The sequence below is a fragment of the Clytia hemisphaerica genome, unplaced genomic scaffold (assembly GCF_902728285.1).
Source record: "Clytia hemisphaerica strain Z4C2 unplaced genomic scaffold, Clytia hemisphaerica genome assembly, whole genome shotgun sequence".
NCBI classification, from domain to species: Eukaryota; Metazoa; Cnidaria; class Hydrozoa; order Leptothecata; family Clytiidae; genus Clytia; species Clytia hemisphaerica.
This window is the reverse complement of record NW_027103674.1, coordinates 1,612,139-1,632,268: the sequence shown is the minus strand read 5'-3', so window position 1 is coordinate 1,632,268 and position 20,130 is coordinate 1,612,139. Positions and strand designations below refer to the sequence as shown.

Below are 20,130 nucleotides of genomic sequence, written 5' to 3'. Positions count from 1 at the left end.
AGAACTCCCTATTATGATGATAGCCAAACAAAAATTGTATATATAGTTGTTTAGAAACCTATTTTAAATTTACAATTTAGGTTATCGGAATGGCTAAGCTTGTGACAAAATACCTCAATTTGATCAAAGCAAGTAGCATTATCCATTTTGATTTTTGCGAGTTAGAAAACACAACAATCATGTAAAAGAAGTACCCTACATTGCAGAGAAAGCAGAGACAAGCTCTTGACTGAAACATAGAAGACAAAGCAACTGGTTCTAGTATCTCTACAATGTAAAGTAAATCCTTGAATGTATTTGTCCTCAAACAAAGCAGGTTCCCATAAAGGAAAGTAAGTAAACACACTGGGAAGTATGGTAGAGCTGCTTTTCAAAATCTTTTCGCAAATAACACAACAGGTACAAAACAGCCCAAAAAGATACCTGTTAAAGTGATATTTGCCTTAATTCAAATAATGAACCGTCAACCTCTGTTAGGGTTATTAGGTACAATCTGGGGGAAAGACCTAATCTACATACTTCCCAGTGCATTTGCATCAACTCTTCTCAAAAGGAAACGACGAATGAGAGAAATTTTAGATTTCCGAGAAGATTTTATTTTTTGTTATGCAAATAAAAAGGCCTCACTCGCGTAAATTTCATGAATTTCTTTAATATAAAAACGAAAAGGGAGAGTAAAACCACGGAAAATATCGAAAATAACCCTGAAGACAACTTTTCGTGCTCTCTGAATTCGTTTTTCTTTATATAGGTTCTTTCCAAAGGCTACATTTCACATTCAAGGAGAAAAAAAGATGTCAGTTTCATTTCTATTTTTCGAGCGACACCTGAAAGATGAAAATCAAAACATTAAAAAATCTGTCTGATTTTCAATCAAAAAGTTGAATTATTGTCTTGTTTATTTTTAGCTTAACATAAAAGTTTCAAATGTTAATGGGTATAAAAGTTAACAAAAACCTCTGTCATATGTATAAACCTAGCTTTTAAAAAGGCAAGGCAGTGACACGAACAAGAGACAAGTGAGGAGAAAGTTCCAACACCGCGCCGCGCCGCACACCATCACATCAGAGCAAAATGACAAAGAACATACCCAGATGTTTGGCATTTTTGATGCTTGTTTGTTTATGGAATGAAACATCTTCAAGTATTGAGAAATCATTTGAATATAACATAGCTATTGTCCCTAATGGTAAGTTTTATTAGGTAATTGTTTTTATTATTTAGTCGTGTTCTCTCTACTCTTGTCCTACTTATATCTTAGTAGAAAAGACAAAACATCATTATTACATTGTTTTAACATTCAATTCAAGTACATACCAGGAAGTCGGATAACTTGCATCAGTGGAGGGAGGACCCTGCCGACGCACCGAACACCGGACACGCGAAAGTCCGGTGTAAAATGAGAATTTTTTTTACCACCGGACAATCTCTACACCAGACTTAAGAAAGTCGTATGTCCGGTGTTGTTGGAGAAGGATATTTTTTCCACCGGACAATCAAAACACCGGACATGACAGTGTAGACCTAACTCTTCACACAAAAATTACGGGAAACGCATGTTTGTACTTTGTACCCTATGCTGCACTCAAGCACTTAAGCCAAAGTCCCGCAAAGGCGGGACAAAAATTTGTTTTTTGAAGTTTGCAAAAAAACGCCACATAGAAGATCTTTCAAATTCAGTATGTGAATAGAGCAGTAAAAAATACAACTTTTCTATTTTTGCTTTTTTTTGCAAAAGTTCTAGGAAAGAAAATAAAGGGATAATGATGATTGAATACTATCCATTGATGTCCAGCGGCACTATCGTAAAGCTAGAATCGCTTCGCGTACTTTTCGCTTGAGAAAATGATTGACAGATTGAAGTTTTTCACCCGCGCAGGAGTTCGTGGAGCGTTCTCGGCTCAATCCTCGGACCGCGCTAAAAATGGTAGACTGAGCTGTGATAGATCATTTCGATGGAAGTTGTTGGAATGTTTACAAGGCTCTTGACAGAAAATCGTTTGTTTTATTGTCAATGATGACAGTGGGGTTATTAATTCTGTTAGATCTAACAAATTGATGTTTGTAAGTGCACTTTATAGTTTTGATTCCCATTGAAGAATCATATTCTGGTTTTCATGTTATTAGATGCTGGTTTAGAGCTTTAGGTCTACACTGCATGACCAAGTCCGGTGCGTCCGGTGTTTCTTTTTGTTTCATAAATGTCCGGTGTCCAAAATTCCCTATATGCAACACCGGACTGACACCGGACTTATTGCGTCCAGTGTAGCGAAAGGATACTTTTTGCCACCGGACAAATACACCAGATAGTCCGGTGCGTCGGCAGGGTCCTGTGGAGGGAAACTTGCATAGCCCTCAAATGAATGACCTGGCTGGTGAAGGACCCTGCCGACGCACCGGACTGTCCAGTGTATTTGTCCGGTGGCAAAAAGTATCCTTTCGCTACACCGGACATAATAAGTCCGGTGTCAGTCCGGTGTTGCATACAGGGAATTTTGGACGCCGGACATTTGTGAAACAAAAAATTAAGAAACACCGGACGCACCGGACTGGTCATGTCCGGTGTTTTGATTGTCCGGTGGGAAAAAATATCCTTCTCCGACACCGGACATCCGACTTCCTTAAGTCCGGTGTAGAAATTGTCCGGTGGTAAAAAAAATTCTCTTTTACACCGGATTTTCGCTTGTCCGGTGTTTGTTAAGTCCGGTGCGTCAGCAGGGTCCTGCTGGTGATCATTAAAATACCAAGTTAAATCAAAACAAACCTGATTTACAAAAAAATTATGGATGGTAAAATGTATGAATATCTCCTACTGTAATCATTAAAGTGATGTCATGCATAATCATGTTTAATATCATTATCAAATTTGAGGTTACACTTCCAGCACAGAGCAGCCATCGAGAAACGTCTGAAATTGCGACGCGCCGATTGCCAGTTTTTGGAAATTTTCGCTTGTATATATTAAGTATCGCAATTCACTAAATTGGGCATTTTCAAAAAAGTGGGAATAAAGAAAGAAAATGACTGATTTTGCTTGAAACACACGTTATGGGTTAAACATACCAAAAATTGTAACAAAACTAGTGACAAAAATAATAACTAAATAACTAAGTGTTAGCAAATTTCATTTTTGAAAATTTTGCAATTTTCAGCCTATATTTAAATTTTTTTGCGTGTATTTAATTTTTGCCATTTTGTATTTTGGAAAATTTAAACAGGATCAAATTTCACAAAATTTGACCTTCGCGAAATTAAGTACCCTTAAGGTAACTCGCCAAAATTACTTGCACGGCAAATATGAGATTCTATAATGGTAGAGTAGAGCTGCGAGTAGAGCTACGTAGTTCATTTGTTTTGAAATTTTGCTGCTTTGATTGGTCAGTCATTTGATGGCTATGCAAGTTTCCCTCCACTGATACAAGTTACCCGACTTCACGGTAATCTTTTAGGGGTCCCTCCAACAATGAAAAATGCCATAAACAACTTTTTATCCTTTTACTTTTTTAGCTTTTAAAACTACTGTACTTTTCGCTTTTTTTGGGCAGAAATCACAAATAACAGTCTGAGAAATCCTATGCTTGCAGCCTTGGCCCTTGGGTGTTATGTGTGTAAACTGCTTGGTTAAAATTTATGCCTGTGTGCAATTGTACGCTTACAAGCTTACAGCCCCACCCCAGTTCACAGTTAAGATTGCTTGAGCAAAAAAGGGCTCAGTTTCTACAAAACTGGGCGAAAGTTTTTACAATGTGATTGTTTTCTGCAATAAATATGTATGATAGACTAGTTCATTCAAATAGCGATAAAAGCGTGTAATTGCACCCTTAAAAAATTTGGATTTCACAATATGGCCCCTTGTTTTTTCAAATGTATATAGTATCTCTGTTTTTGTGACGAGAAAGATAATAACACATTTCCGCAAACCTCTATACATAGATAGGTAAGGTTGGATATTATCTCCTTTATATTTTGAAATTGAATTCTTGCGTAAAACAATGTAATGTGTGATCAATAATTGAAAGGTGAAGCAAATGATTTTTGCACGCATCTTCTAATTTCTGTGATATTTTTTGAGTGTTAGTGAAAAATATATATACATAAAGGTGGCACAAGAATCGAAGTAACGAAAGTGCCAAATGAATTTCAAATTTTGAAATTTGAAAAGAAGTAAAAATTTTCAAATTTCAAAATTTGAAAAATGAAAAATACAAAAAAATTTTGATTTTCAAATTTTGAAATTAAAAAAATTGTTTATACCCCAATCGACGTAATAAAAGTGCCAAAAGAGGTTTTTAAATTTTAAGTATGAATAAATTGGGCTATTCCATTTTTAAACTGTACAGGGGTATTGACGAAATTTTCAAGGGGGGTCTAAGCCTTGATTTTCCAAGGGGTTTTTGTTCCTTTTTCAGCTTTTCCAAGGGGGTTATTCAAGGTTTATAGGGGGTTCTCCCCTCATAAACTGACATCAGTTGTTTTCCAGCCCTTTTTCACAAAATTTAGTTTTCCAGAGGGTTTGTATCCCAATTTCCAGGGGATAATTTGCTATTCAATATTTCCAGGGGGGCTAGTGAAAAAAGTTTGTCAATACCCCTGTATAATTTTTTTTAGAATAGCCCATTAGAAGGTTAGCAATCTGTGTTGACGTCAACAGGAGGTACACTAAAAGTGCAATAATCACCTAAAGCCCTGCAATTCGAGTGATTCTATCTTTGAGAGAATTGATTGGTTGATTAATGTCACGTGACCCGTCAATAGACTTTTTGTTCCTAGTATGCAGAAGTGTGATTTGCACACACTGTAACATCATAATTTGACCTTAAGAACGTTTAGGTAATCAACTTTACCATATAAGGCAAAGAAACCACGTTATGGGGGTTTAGAACGATGTTTACTTTCGACTAATATAGCCTAATATCTGAGACAATAGGCAAAAAACAGGTGGATATTTTGTCCCTTCAATTTCACGAATATGTTTTTTCAAAGATAATTCTATTAGTTTGCTTCTTAAATTTCAGATAAATGAAAAAAGTGTGACAAATATAATTTTTAAAATTTAAACCTTTAATTGGCACTTTTATTACAACGAGCTTTGTCCAATTTTAAGCAATACTAAAAATTTTCCATTTTTCATTTTTCAAATTTCAAAATTTGAAAATTTTTACTTCATTTTAAATTTCAAAATTTGAAAATCATTTGGCACTTTCGTTACTTCGATTCACAAGGCATGAAATCAGAAGCTTTATTTATTCACTCACTCGCGCCTTTTATTTTTTGTGCACAATATCCGGGCAAAATAAAAGGCCCATGAAAATTAACAGGATCGAGGTAGGTAATCAAGTCCATCCAAAATCTTGACTCATCATGACTTTTCACTTGTGCTACTGACAATTTTCTCCTTGTTACTTGTGATTAATCGCCAATCGTACTCTAAATTTTGTTGTTACTAGAACAAGAACATTATCCATGATAAACTATTTCTAATTCTATTTATTCAATTTGAATTTAAGTATTTATACCTGTGATGCAATTAAATTTCTAGAATTCATCGTGAAGTTTTCTGGTTATCACAATACTGATCAGTACTATCCACTCTTGACGAATCTTCTTGCAAAGTTTTCACAGAAGTCTTGGAAAGTTGTAGAAAGATCAAACCCTGGTTCTCAATACCCAAGTGATTTTTCTCTTTTAAAGGTTTGTGATTTATATATTTCAGATGTCATTTAATTAACAAATTATTTTACAACAATAATATGCTTATTGAGGGGCATGCTCTGTCAAAAAGGGTCTCAGATTAATTATAGTAGTCTTAAAAGACTGGTTCAAGTTTGTATGTATTTTGGTTCCTAGATCTGGAACGAAACAGATGATATTTTACAAGAGTTGCGATCTTCACAAGTAGTTAAAAGTGTCGCACAACAAAAGAAGGTCACCAGAAGGCTAAAGAATGTCAATCCTTATCATGCTGATCACCCTATTGAAGATGAAGATAAAAAAGAGCCAGGGTATTTGATTTTTATTTTTTTAGATAATTCAATTTCTTTTGTTTTTAAAATGACTACCAGCCAGGTCAAGTTAGTATCTAAATTTCACTCCTCTAATCCTTTTGATGTTCATTCATTCATAATGCAGGCAAATTATTACTTTTGCTTTGTTTAATGAGTGTAGATAAATTTTAAAATTTAATAGCATTTAGACTGATTTAACACAAACGAGAGGGTACTGTATGAGAATTTTTCAAGTTGAATGGCAAGTATTTTTAGAAGTAACAATTTGTAACACGTAATTTCATTTCATTTTCTCTTTCAGAAATTTAAAGCGCTCCAAATTGGACTTGGTAAGTGGACATAAAAAGTTTACAAAAAGTTTCATCTTAGCTCTATTGTACATGGATTTGGTTAAAGAATTAGACACGGTAGAAATAGCATGTGTCAAGAAAGCCTGTTTCGTTTCGTTTAAATTATGTTTTTATGTTTTTAGAATTCTGATCAAATTCTGAATCACAAGTCAAGGAAAATTTTAAGGACCATCCCAAGACAAGTAAGAAAGACTAATAGAATTTTGATTTTAACATCTAAAATAGCTTAGCTCATAAAAGCAACCCTTTAGGGTTCATATCATCTTTCGTAGGATACATCGACATGTTATTGGTTGGAAGGTAGCTAGACTTTAGAGACTATATTTTGATGATTTTCAAACTTAGTCGAATTCAACAAATTATTATTATCGGATGGAGTATAAGATTCTTAGCAAAAACTTATACTGCAACAAGGTATTTCATTCAAACACAGAAAGATAATGGCCATTTAAAATTCTAAATCCTGTATTTTTTTATAATATGTCTCAGCACAAGAGTTTTTACACTTTTATTTTCTTTGATGCTGCTTTATCATTCTGTTCCTGTTGTAGAACACTCTTTTTATATGGCGAACCTTATTAATTGTCGCTACCCTTTTTTAGATAACTCATGCACTGCAAGCCAACTCACTATGGCTTCTGGGTCATAAAGGTATTTTTATTTTTATTGATCTACAATATTTTATTAATTTATGCACTCATAGATTACAATCATTGTTTTATGCATATGATTTCTCATTGTAGAGTGATTTTGAACACAAAATTATACAATACTAATAATAATATCTTTTGGTTTTTGTAAATTTTGAAATATTGTTATTCGATGAGCAGGGGGGGGGCAAGCAGTTAATACACAACACTATGTGTATTAACTGCTTTTTGAAATTTTTCAAAAGGACCACTACCCCTTGACACTTAGTACACTGTGTATTAACTGTTTTTGTCCCAATAAATATATACACCACCCCCAAAGTGAGTCTGCAGCAGCCAACAAACCATCCCATGTAGGTCCACTGTGTATTTTCCTGTTAATTTGATGCAATGCAAGGGGTTTTAACTATTTTGAGACTACTTATGTCACAGATTTCTGTCATTAGAAAATTCAAATTAAGTTTTTGTAAATTGGGGTGCAAATCCCTTGCTAGACCTAAACCATGCAACAGTTAAAAATTTTAGATTTTGAGTAAGCAGAAAAAGATTATTAGGTTTGTTTTCGCATGGTTGCTTAGTTTTAAATTTATAGGAAGTGCCAAATAATAACAAACGTCTTCGAACGTCTGAATTAAATCGAACATTTGATTGAAAGGAATCGAATGTTTACAAAATTTGATGCTGAGATAAGACATAAAAATTTGGGTTTGGTCTGGGTTGATGCAGCTTGATGTTGAGTTCTAGAGAAAGAGCTAGCAAATTTTAGTTTTACAGTTAGTTGCAGTTAATACACTTTTTGAGTTCTAAAATTGTCTTAACACCACCCCCTTTAACTTTAATTTGCAAATTTCAGAAAAGGACCCACCACGGTACTAAGTGTCATAGGTCTCATGTATTAACTGCTTGCCCCCCCCTGCGATGAGTGTACTTTTTGTACCTTTATAATTATATACCTGAACTAATTTTTTAGGAAAAGGTGTGAAGGTTGCTATATTTGATACTGGTCTTCCCAAATCCCACCCACACTTCAAGACCGTGAAAGATAGAACTGATTGGACTGATGAGAAAAAGTTCAATGATGGTAAGACAATAATAGTTTTGTTTTCTACAATATAATACACCTATCAACAAAATTAAAATTGTGTAAGGGGACATGGCTAGACAATAATAATACAAGCGGTTTTCAACCAAGGGTTTAGTATGTTTGTTATGATCAATTATGATTGTGTAACTTTTGGCTTTTTTATTAATTGAAGCTACTATTATAGAACAATGCAGGGTATTTTCTATTTCATACTGCAAAGAAATTTTCTTGTTATTGAATGGGTTAAATTCTTTCAGGAAAACTTTTGTGATTTCTCCCTTTACTTTTCATTTTCTCTTTTAGTATTCTGTATACATTATCCTATTTTTTACTAGATGTTGGTCATGGTACATTTGTTTCTGGTGTGATCGCTAGTGATAGAGATTGTAAAGGATTTGCACCTGAAGCTGACCTGTTCATCTTTAGAGTATTCACCAGTAAACAGGTTTGTCAGTAACAGGATGTAAATCGAAAATATTGAAATATTGATTTGATGCCATTTTTAAGAAGTATTATCTAAATTTGACCACAACTAGACCACTCGCGTAATACCATACCAAGATGGGTCCAATTCCCAGGTACCTTAAATCGCTTAAGAAGTCACATTCAAGCCCAATTGACTAAGGGGCCATCCACATAGTACGTATGCAGTGAAGGGGGGAGAGGGGGACAAAAGCGTACGTCTATTGTTTAAATGACGTCATTTCTATTGTTCTTTGCGTACAAGGGGGGAGGGGGTATCCAATATTTGGGAAAGATTTTGCGTACATACTATATGGATGACCCCTAAATAAAACAATGATTTTGACAATACTTTTTCGATCATTGATCAAAATTTGATTTATTTTCAATTCTTCTCTTCCAGGTGTCATATACGTCATGGTTTTTAGATGCCTTTAATTATGCAATTTTGAAGAAGATTAACGTCCTTAATCTTAGTATAGGAGGTCCAGATTTCATGGATAAACCTTTTGTTGAAAAGGTGAGATTTATGTTGTATCTGCTGATCATGCAAGCTATCTTGATGAAACATAAAGACTGGAAGTGTGGGATGAGTTGCAAGTCGCCTAAAGTTATCAAACAACCTTTTTAACAGATATCTTAAAGCACTGGCTTACTATAAAAAATTCAATCATGTTTTCTGGCCATCCAAACAAACAAAAAGTACTTGATTTAAATTTATATTTTCTTTTTACTTGACATAATAGGTCTGGGAGTTGACCGCGAATAATGTGATCATGGTTTCTGCCATTGGTAATGATGGCCCACTTTATGGGTATGTTATTTCGACATTCTGCCTCAAATCTATTGCTTGGCTTGTATTTTTAAAGGAAAATCTATCCACCGATTTTAAGCCTTTGTATTTTCGAGGAAAATACCATTACTTCATAGAATATATTTATAATGAAATGCATGGTATTAAAATGTATATAAACTGATTCACAGAAAGAATAACATTACTTTTTCAAAACTCGATTGACTTTTTATATAATACTTAGTTAAGGGCCGGGTTTCTATGTCAAAGTGTAACAAGGGTTTCTTACAATCACAGTGAAAGCAGTCACAACATTTGGGCCAAAGAAAAGGTTTTTCCGAGACCAAGTTTTAAATTCATAAGTTTTAGAATCTTCCTGGACTTTTTTGATGAAGCTTTATATTTATAATAGCTATATACCTTTTTGTAATATTTTCAGAACACTCAACAATCCAGCTGATCAAATGGATGTGATTGGTGTGGGTGGAATAGACTTCGATGATCACATTGCATCTTTCTCATCACGCGGAATGACAACATGGGTAAGGTTTAGGAACATGGTATTATCTCACAAAATCTCACTTTTTGGACCTACCTGGAGGTCCTATAAATTAACCTTTGTTCGTCCGTCTGTCCGTCCGTCCGTCCGTCTGTTACCAGCTTTTCTCGAGATTGGCTCATTAGTTTTTTCTGATTTTTGGCACAAAGATGCAAAATGGCAATGCCCAAAATGTGACGGAGCCCGATTTTCGAAAAAAAAATTTTTCCGGCCGAAAATGCCGGAAATATGCTGAAAAAACCAGTTTTTGACATTTTCTCGAGCTTTCATCAATAGTTTTTTCTGATTTTTTCCTTAAAGATGCGTATTAACAATGCCCAAAACATGACCGGGTCCGATTTTTGAGAAAAAAATTTTTCCAGCCGAAAATGCCGGAAATATGCCGGAAATCACCGTTTTTCTGAATTTTCATTGGGCTTTTTCCTTATAATTGGTTGTTTTTTCATTCAAAAACATTATTAATAGCAATGCCCACCATCAAGCATGTTTCAATTTTCAATGAAATTGATTTTTGAACCCTGAACTATTAAAAAATTGCCGGAACAACCTATATTCGCCGGAAAGACAGTATTTCTTGAATTTCTCGAGCTGTACTTTATATTTTTTTATGAAATTTTGCACACTGATGCAAAATGACAATACCTAAAATGTGACAGAGCCCGATTTTCGAAAAAAGTTTTTTCCGGCTGAAAATGCTGGAAATATGCCGGAAAAACCGGTTTTTTGACATTTTCTCGAATTTTCATCCTTAGTTTTTTCTGATTTTTTGCAGAAAGATGCGTATGCGCAATACTCAAAACATGACAGAGTTCGATTTTTTGAGAAAATTCTTTTTCCGGCCGAAAATGCCGGAAATCGCCGTTTTTGTTTTCTAGAAACCTTCTTTATTAAGCTGTGCGTTTTTCTGATAGTGTATTGTTTTTATAAAGAAAAGCGTTTAATAACTTTTTTACTTTTTTTTCATAAGTCTTTTTCAATGGTATTGATGATTTCTACCAATAGATATGCTTTCATTTTATATATTTCCATAAAAGTATCACTTGTTGTCAAGAGATTCCTTATGGTTTGTCTAGGATTCCCTCATTATTTGTCAAAAAATTTTATTATTTGTCAAGGAATCTCTCATTGTCTGTCAAGGAATCCCTCATTGTCTGTCAAGGAATCTCCTGCTTAGAATTATCAAAAGCTCTCAATGGAAATCTTAATCAAAATCGTTTGTTCTTGCAACTTCATTTTCAAAATGCAATCAACTAACATTTCTAATTACATTTTTACATTTCCTTAAACTTCATTCCACTGTTGAAGAATAAATAGCGAGTTTATGTATTTGCACTTTTGAGGATGGTAAAGTGACTGAAGCGATTTGGAAAAACCCCGCAAAATAGAGGACGGTAAAAGTGCTGATTTACCGTCGTCCTCAGTTGGTCATGATCTAGTCAAATTAGAACCTTACCGTCTCCGTCGCTGAAAAACACACATACATAAACTTGCTAATGGATACTATATAGCGATTGTGAAGTTTTTTTGGTTTTTAGGAGGGGCATTTTTATTCAGGGGAGGGTAATTATCTAAGTTTTCATTCATTTTATACTAATCTTACTCAAGGGAGGGGTGTTGAAAAAAGGGGCGTTTAAATGAGGGGGAGCTTTTTAAAGTAATACAGAAATTGAAATATATTGTTTACTTTCGTCTTTTAGGAATTACCATCTGGTTATGGTCGAATCAAGCCAGACATTGTTACCTATGGAACTGCTGTTCGTGGCTCCAATCTCAAGTATGTACTTTTTTTAAATAATGGTTTTTGGCCCAAATGTTTCCCATATACAAACTAACGACAAGTGTTGTTTTAATGTATGAGCAACGTGACCAAGAAAGTTGTAAGTTTTACCTTCGGACGAGCTCTACAAATACTACCTCTTGACTCTCAATCAAAACAAAATCCAACTTTGAAATCTTTCTTTTCACAGAGGAGGATGTCGTACATTATCAGGGACCAGTGTTGCATCTCCAGTAGTGGCTGGTGCTGTAACTCTCTTGATTAGGTAAGAATGAGTGTAAGGAAGCACCCCAAAAATGTCCCCTGTTTTGTGTTGTCTCATGTTTTGTTGTCTCTGACAGGTAAATGATGATCCTCCCTCAGGCTGACTCAGGTCAATTGACACTTAACTACTTAAATTACAGCTGTTTTGGATGTTTCGGAAATCTATGATTCTATCTTGTTGTTTCTCTATGACAAAAATTGCACATCGTTAGATTTTAAAATCATGGTTGCTTTTGACCAGGTTTTAAATTCGAGTAGGGTGCGGTTGAAGGTTGCATTTTGATGCAGTGCTCCTAGTACATATGTCTATATTTACATGATACTCCATAGGTCCATCAATTCATATTCAATGATAAAGGCCAGGGCAAACCGGTCCAACATTTCATCCAACATTCCAATTTTCGAATGTTGTTGGATGAAATGTTCGCTGGTTTGTGCCAATGTAAGATTTTCAATGAAAAGGAAAACAGAAAAGAAGAAGAAAAAAACGTGTTTTTAAGTTTGTTCGCCATCAAATATTGGTCCAACATTTGCGGCAAGATCAAATACTTATAATATTCGAAAGCTAACGTTTTTAAAGTTTTTCATCCAACATTAGAAAAAATATGTTAGTTAGATGAAATGTTGCACTGGTTACCATCCATTCACAAATTTTCCATTTCATTTTTAGCTCTGTACTTCACAAAAACGTCAGCATCAATCCTGCTAGTGTAAAACAAGCCTTAATATCATCAGCACATCGATTGCAAGGAGCTAATATGTTTGAGCAAGGTATTTATAATGTTCATTCAGGGAAAGTTTCATATTCTTGTTAATTTTGAGTGTCTAGAGTTCCTTTTAAAACTTTAAAATATTATTTGTATTGAAGATTGTTATTCTAAAATTCTATGAATATTTGAATTTTGCTGGACTTAAAAAAATGCTGGTTTGCTGTCACCCGACCCTAGATTTTGGAGGTCGATCGATGAATCGGAAAAAGATAAGATTTTATCTTGACGATTTTATAAAAGTTTAGTTTACATTTTGTCATTTGGGTGATTTTGAAATGAAAACGAAAGAGAAGAGCTACAAGCTTGAATTTACAATGCTTAAGCTTAAGATATCTTAAGACAGAAAACGAGAAAGGCACAATGGAGGTTTGGATTTCATCTTAAAACGGAATCAATTTTTTTGAGTCGGCTGGTTTCGAGGAAGCGTCGATCAGATGGCAGCAAACAAAAGTCCAGTCCAACCAAACTGAAAGATAGATATAATTTCTTTTTTGATGGTTTTGATGTATGTTGATTTTTATAGGGCACGGAAAATTAGATTTACTTCGAGCATACAAATCACTCAGCCATTACAAGCCGCATGCAAGGTAGAAATTATGTTTTTCCTTTTTTAAAGGACACCAATGCTGATTTAGATTGTTGTTGAAATGGTTAAAATTGGCACAGTCTTATAAAGTCTTTTTTTATAAACATGTTTAAGTTATAATTTGTGTTATAAAGTTAATCAACACTATAACCATTTTTCATTGTCTTACAAAATTTTAGTGCGAGTCCCAGTTATATTGACTTGACTGAATGTCCGTATATGTGGCCATATTGCACACAACCGGTATATCATGGTGCCATGCCTATAGTAGTAAATGTAAGTACAAATGATTATACAGTACAGTGCAGTAGAATCTTCATAATTCGAGCACATACAGGATTATCAGATGATTTTTGATATTTGGCTTAGAGATACCTTTTGTGGTCCTAAGAAACACATCCAAAGTTTAAAATTGACCCAATTATTTTCCAAAACTGAGATATTCGACTTTGAATTTTCAAATTTTTATTTGAAAACAATAGAAATTCAACGTAAAGACTGTAAAAAGACTCATTTTTACAGATTTCAAATTCAAATATCTCAGCTTTGGAAAAAAAATGGGTTAAAAAGATTTAGATGTGTCTTTCTGGACCATAAAAGGTAATCTGATAATCCCTTTAAGGAAATTTCGAGTTATAAATTAAGGTTTATAATGCATTGTTAACTGAAGGGACCATTAAACTTGTTCGAGTTCGAGTTAAGGAAACATTCGAGTTATAGAAGTTCGAGTTGTAGAGACTCTACTTATACTGTATTGATTGATAATTTAAGACTTCTCTTTGAATTCTTGTCTACTGAAAATTAAGATCTACCTTAAAGGAAGAAATATTGAATGAAAGAAAAATTTGGCGGATTTGGCCAGAATCCGCCCAGAATCCGCCAACTAAGTTCCCGCCAAATCAAACTTTTTGAAAATATGATGTTTTTACATTTTTTTTGGTGTTTTTACGCCATTTTAAGGATAAATTTTTCAGCAAACAAACGCCAAATTAAATTCCCGCCAAATTTAGTTTTTTCGTCCATCCGCCAAATTTAGTTTTTTCGTCCTTCCGCCAAATTAAATTCCCTCTAAAAAACTTTTTCGGCCTTCGGCCAAATTAAATTCCCGCTAAAATTTCTTCCTTTAAGGTACAACAAGCTGTGGTGGGTTTTTTCTTCTAACTTTTTGCATTCACGATTTCCTTTATTTTTTGTTTTGCTACTTATAAACCCTGATTTCGTTTAGGTGACCATTTTAAATGGAATGGGTGTGACAGGACAAATAAAGGGACAGGTATTACATTTCATTTCTTCATTAAATCATAAAATCCAGACATTGCAGCGTGTGCAATAAAACGATAGCACTCCATAGACCTGTTTTTTCTTTTTTTTTTTTTTTTAAAACATTAATAATTACAAAAAATAATTCTTTAGTACAATATTTTACTTATATAATATTAATACTCTTATACAGTAGCGTAAACAGGAGGGGCGCAAAATTTGTGTAGGAGAGCAGATTTTTTATGACACTAATTATTTATTCATAATTTAAAAAGATAATTACTGTGTCATAAAAATCTGCTTTCCTACACAAATCTTGCGCCCCTCTTGTCGCTACTGCTTATACCTCTTCAGTATAGGCTCAATTTATCCACATTTTTGCATTTGTAATTTCAGCCATTATGGGAACCATATTCAAAAGATCATGGTCACATGATCGAGGTACAATTTGCTTGTTTAACACTTGAATTTTATTTGTAGGGTTCTGTCTACATTTATTGTGGTCCTCTCCCCCTTTTAAAGACAGGCATCTATTATTTGTGCATTCGAGAAAGATTTCACCGGCAAAAGACCTTTCTAGTCAACTTCAAGGGAATGGTGGCAAAGGCTTTCACTAAAATGACGAAGTTTTCCCTTTAAGATCTGTTAAAAGATACTACTTTTGAGCACTGCATTTATTTTTGAATATGATATTATTTCATTCCATTTCCATTTAATTTCCAGCTTTCTTTTACGTACCCTGATCGTTTCTGGCCTTGGTCTGGTTATTTTGCCGTCCACATCAGCGCATCAAAGAAAGCATCTGAATGGAACGGTATTGCAAAAGGCATAATTACATTTAATGTCACTTCCCCACCTGAGGTATGAATTTCCACTACTTGTCAACCCAATCTTTTCAGACATTCTTCTTCTTTTGGGGTTTCACTTCTACTCGGTAGATAGAATGCTTTTAAACATTTAAAGGTGAGCTAACCAATTTCTTTTTGGCAATTTTTTAAAGAACTTCACTTCATTGGTATTGTACTCCATGAAATCTACTGAAATCTACACTTTCTCATCGTATTCCATTGGGTGGAAGGAGGACAGGGAGTGAACATTAAGAACTTCAATTAAACTTCAGTGAATTAAATTTACATCGTCTTATAATTATTCTTTAGGTTGAAGGAGGACAAGAGCAAATTTCCAGTATTTCCATTCCGCTGAAAGTGAAAATTATCCCAACTCCTCCTAAAAGGTAGATTTTTGCCCTTTTTTTATTTTCATCAAAATTAATCAAATGCAATGCAATTCAGGAACTTTTTTGCCAAAGTTTGACATAGATGTAAGTCTTTGTTTCAAAAACCAAAGCTTTCGAATAAGTGAATACAATTGACGCTCTCTAATTCGACGTTCTACTATTCGATTCGCTCCATTACCTCGATAATATTGAAAGTCACCGTCATCAAGAAAGTCGTTTGAACAACACTCTGCTCTTCTATACGCTCCCTTACTCGATGAAAATCTACAACCCCACTTGAAAATTGAATTAGAGAGCGTCAACTGTTAATATGCGACCGGAAGGCTTCTCTTTGGATAGCTTTCTACCCGGATGTAGGGGAGGGTGTGACTCTTTTCTTCTAGATTGTTTCACTTACCCTTGATCCTTCTCTTTAATTGACAAGAATTGTTATATTAAACATTAAAGAATCAATTATCATATTTAGCAAACGTATTTTATGGGACCAATATCACAATTTGCGTTATCCCTCTGGCTACTTTCCAAGAGATAATTTAAAGACCATCAAAAATCCATTAGACTGGTAAGTGCCATTGATTTCAAAGCCCTAAAAGGGGCTAGTTCCGAAATTTCTCGATAGGTAATTAAGATTCAATCCATCATTCTCAATGCGGCACAAATCTTAAGGTTTCACTTTTTCTTGCTTGAGAAAGGTTGAAAATTCCTCTCTAGCCCCTTTGGAGCTTCAAAGTTAAGGTGTTCTATCTACCGTCAACTGCTCTAACTTGGGACGATTAGTCGATATCTAATTTGATATCTGGCCTGTATTTTTACTTACTGTTAAATCTCATTGACAACAAATTTGTTTTGATAACTCCACCAAGTTTATCAATCATTCTTCGTTCCTCTTAGAGTGCACAGACACTCGCGTGTGTTCCACTACGGATTTTTTTTCATATTTCGATTTAAAAGCCTACTCGGTGTGAAAGAGAAATCGTGTATTTTTTAATACGCCGTTCGATAACTCAAATCAAATGACTTGGGAAGTTCGGTGAAATGGTGGCAGAATTGCCGTCCCATGTTTTGTCAGATAGTCCCAAGTTAGAGCAGTTGACGGTACTCTTTATTATGCTTGCTTTATTTCTGAACAGTATTTCGTTGTGATGAGTACCTCCAACTATGTTTTCTGTATGGTTTGAGTTTAAACTCGTATCTTCGAATGTCCCTTTTTAAGTGACTCCAGTGGCCCCACCTTTCAGGCTGTAGGGATGAAATTTAGGAGCGAGGTACCGATGATGGTGGAAAATTGTTGGATTTTTTAAATCGTGTTTTTTACATTGTGTTTTTTACTGTTCAATACCCAGTGGGGACTTTCAAATAATTTCATAAAGTGTTTACGCAATGGAGATGAAAATCTATATTTTTCAAGCGGGAATCAGTTTTTTGATGATTTTAGCGGAACGGTGGTCCTACCAAGTCTGTGACACGAGGGTATAATAGACTTTTACTTACACCAATGTTTTATTAGATTAAACCACTCATCCCTAACGCTTCACAATATCAGGTTTCACTGACCTATATGAAGCCTTACAAACCTTTACACTCTTAAGTTTCTAGAATTCTAAAATCAAATGTTATTTAGGTGTGTGGCATTAGGTTGGTGGATACGTACTAAATGGCAATTTTTACACTAGGCTCGGACAGTTGTAGTATTCGAGCAATTGTTTTGATCTATTTTCTATTAATGATTTTTATACCATTGACTTTGCCGTATATTTTTTCTTGGGGTTTGTTTCGCTAGTTTTTGGGTTCAGTTGTTAAACATTTTCTTTTGGAAAGTTGGGTTTTGGTTTTAATTAACAGTTCTGTATTGCTTTTTTCATTTATAGGAATGCTGATCACATTCACACGAATTACAAAGACTTGTACACTCATCTCAGAAATAAAGGATATTATGTAGAAGTCTTGGGTAGGTATAATTAATTCAAATCGAAAAGGATATGTGTATGTGCCGTCCTTAAGGGTGCATTTTTCGAACCTGTTAGTCCCTTTAAGGGTTGGAAAAAATCATTTTTTGATTAAGTCCATATAGGGTAGGAATTTTTTTTCCACTTGAAAGATTGAAATTTGGTCGGCAAATCAGTCCTAATAAAGGTCGTAAAACCCACAAAGTCGAGCTGCGCATATTCGTCAGCTTGCAACGCTAGCACTCTCGAATGTAAAAAACTGACCCCTTGGACACTTACATTATTAAGTTATCTCTGAAATATTGACTCCATGAAATCTATCAACGATCACTTTTTAATTCTCCTTAGGAACACCATTCACTTGTTTCGACGCTTCAAATTACGGTGTTTTAATCCTGCCTGATCTGGAAGAGGAATACTTCCCTGACGAACTACTCAAACTTTACAATGATGTTGTTAAACATAAACTCTCTCTCATTGTCCTCGCTGATTGGTATAACAAAGAAGTCATGAAGAAAATCCAATTTTTCGATGAGAACACAAGAAAATGGTGGGTACCACAAACTGGTGGTGCAAACGTACCAGCATTAAACGAGTTACTTTCAAAATGGGGAATCTCGTTGACGTCGGAAGTTTATCGCGGTGACATCACGCTAGACGGGAAGAAAGGTTTACAATTTAAATTTGGATTTTAGAATATTCATGATATACATGACGTAATGTTTTCTACGGAAGCAGCCCAGTCTTTTTTCCAGTAGTGACAAATTTTAAACGATTTTTCTTTAGCTTAAATTTTCTACTACTGGAAAAAACCGGGATATTTCTGTCGAAAATTCTGTTATGTCATGAATATCATAAATACATTCTTTAGGACCAGTGATGGGGGATTAATTCTACCACCCAGAGAAAAAGTTTTTGCTTTTGAAGCCGTAGCCGTAGAGCATTTTCAAGTACATATTGGGGATATCGGGTGGACCACGAAATAATATTTTTAAAGGCTTGATAGCTAACTGTGTTTACGAAAATGTGAGATTTTTACACACGTATATTCGCATTAAATTTCAAAGCGGAAAGTCAAATATAAAATGTTGCTTGTAAATTTTTAAGTTACGTTCAATGGTTCTAAAACTATAAGTTTGAGAAATCAAATTCACTTTTGGAAAAAAGTCCAAAAATACGTCGAAAGGGGTACCGAATTGAGCACTTTCTTACAATTTTGACTGAAAGTTTTTTAGGAAACTTTCTCAGATCTTTGGTTGACTATTTTCCCCAATCTCTAGTTGTTTATGCTATTCAACATAAATAAGCTTAATTGGGTTGTAATTCATTGAAATAGTATGAATTATTACCTATAAAAGAATAGCGATAATTTGATACCTCTTTTTTGACTTTGCTTAAGGTTTTCCTAACAAATTTTATAACTGACTGTTAACTCAAACATTCAAGACCAAAAACCTAATATTCTTCCCTTCTCATTTTCTCCACAGTTTTATATTCTTCCGGGACAAGCATAGGGAAATTTCCTTCCAACGGTATCATTATTGAAGCTGAGAAACTGGTTGATCAAGCAGCTGAGGTATTGACTGGTGAAACGGACAGCAAAGCTCGTGTACCCGTATTGGGTTTTTATCAGCCTCAAGACGAACCCCATGCTGGTCGCATTGTGGTTTACGGAGATTCCAATTGTTTCGATTCAGCTCAAAATGAAAGAGGTAAGATAAATTAAAATCTAATTTCGATCATTCATGTCAAACAAGCTAGATTTCCGATTTTTATTTTTACAATACAAAAATGAAGTCAAACTAGTTGTCTCAACGTGCATTTTTAAAGGGAATCGTTTCGTGTATTTTTGAAGGAAAATTTATTTGCCAATCCGATGTATTAAATCTAACCTTTACTTTTTCACCGTAAAGAGGAAAGTCAAGCTTAAATTTCATGTGTCACTTTATGAATTCGGTTCAGTGATTAGGAAGTTAGAAGCTTCTATACTGAATTTTAAATAATTTCAATAACGACTTGACAATCCAGTTAAAGACCTATGCTGTATTTATCGATTTTTCTAATCATTTTAATCATCCTCTATCTTAGATTGCTTCTGGTTGATGGATAAATTTTTGAACTACACCTTGGACTTTAGCGATGCTCCTTTCAAAGGCACGCAAGAACACTTTCACAGCGACGAATCAGACTTGCCAACTCGACTTGAAGGTATGTACACTTCCCATTAGTATTTACTCTCGGGTACCTAATAGCCGGGAGGTTTGGAATAAGCGGTGGGGGTTTGGAAAAAATCTCAAAACTTAATAAGCGGGGGGGGGGGTTGGAATTAAAATATCCTGGGTAGAAAATTTTCAAAAAAGAAGCTAATACAGCAGAATTAGGGTAAA

At 34.5% G+C, this 20,130-nt stretch overlaps 1 protein-coding gene across 1 annotated transcript; it reads left to right on the top strand.

Moving 5' to 3' along the window:
- Positions 1-862: 862 nt before the first annotated feature.
- Positions 863-19,951, top strand: LOC136803472 (membrane-bound transcription factor site-1 protease-like; the record flags this gene model as incomplete). Its single annotated transcript, XM_067060212.1, is given in 25 exon segments — positions 863-1,189; positions 5,540-5,691; positions 5,848-6,002; positions 6,307-6,334; positions 6,478-6,537; positions 6,958-7,006; positions 7,976-8,086; positions 8,425-8,534; positions 8,955-9,071; positions 9,298-9,365; positions 9,784-9,886; positions 11,601-11,677; positions 11,871-11,945; positions 12,615-12,715; positions 13,238-13,301; positions 13,480-13,576; positions 14,526-14,573; positions 14,957-15,001; positions 15,284-15,421; positions 15,718-15,794; positions 16,264-16,359; positions 17,666-17,745; positions 18,092-18,412; positions 19,231-19,455; positions 19,832-19,951. Coding segments are annotated over 25 exon segments (2,632 nt in total), but the record flags the coding sequence as incomplete, so codon positions are not given.
- Between the last annotated feature and the right edge of the window lie 179 nt (positions 19,952-20,130).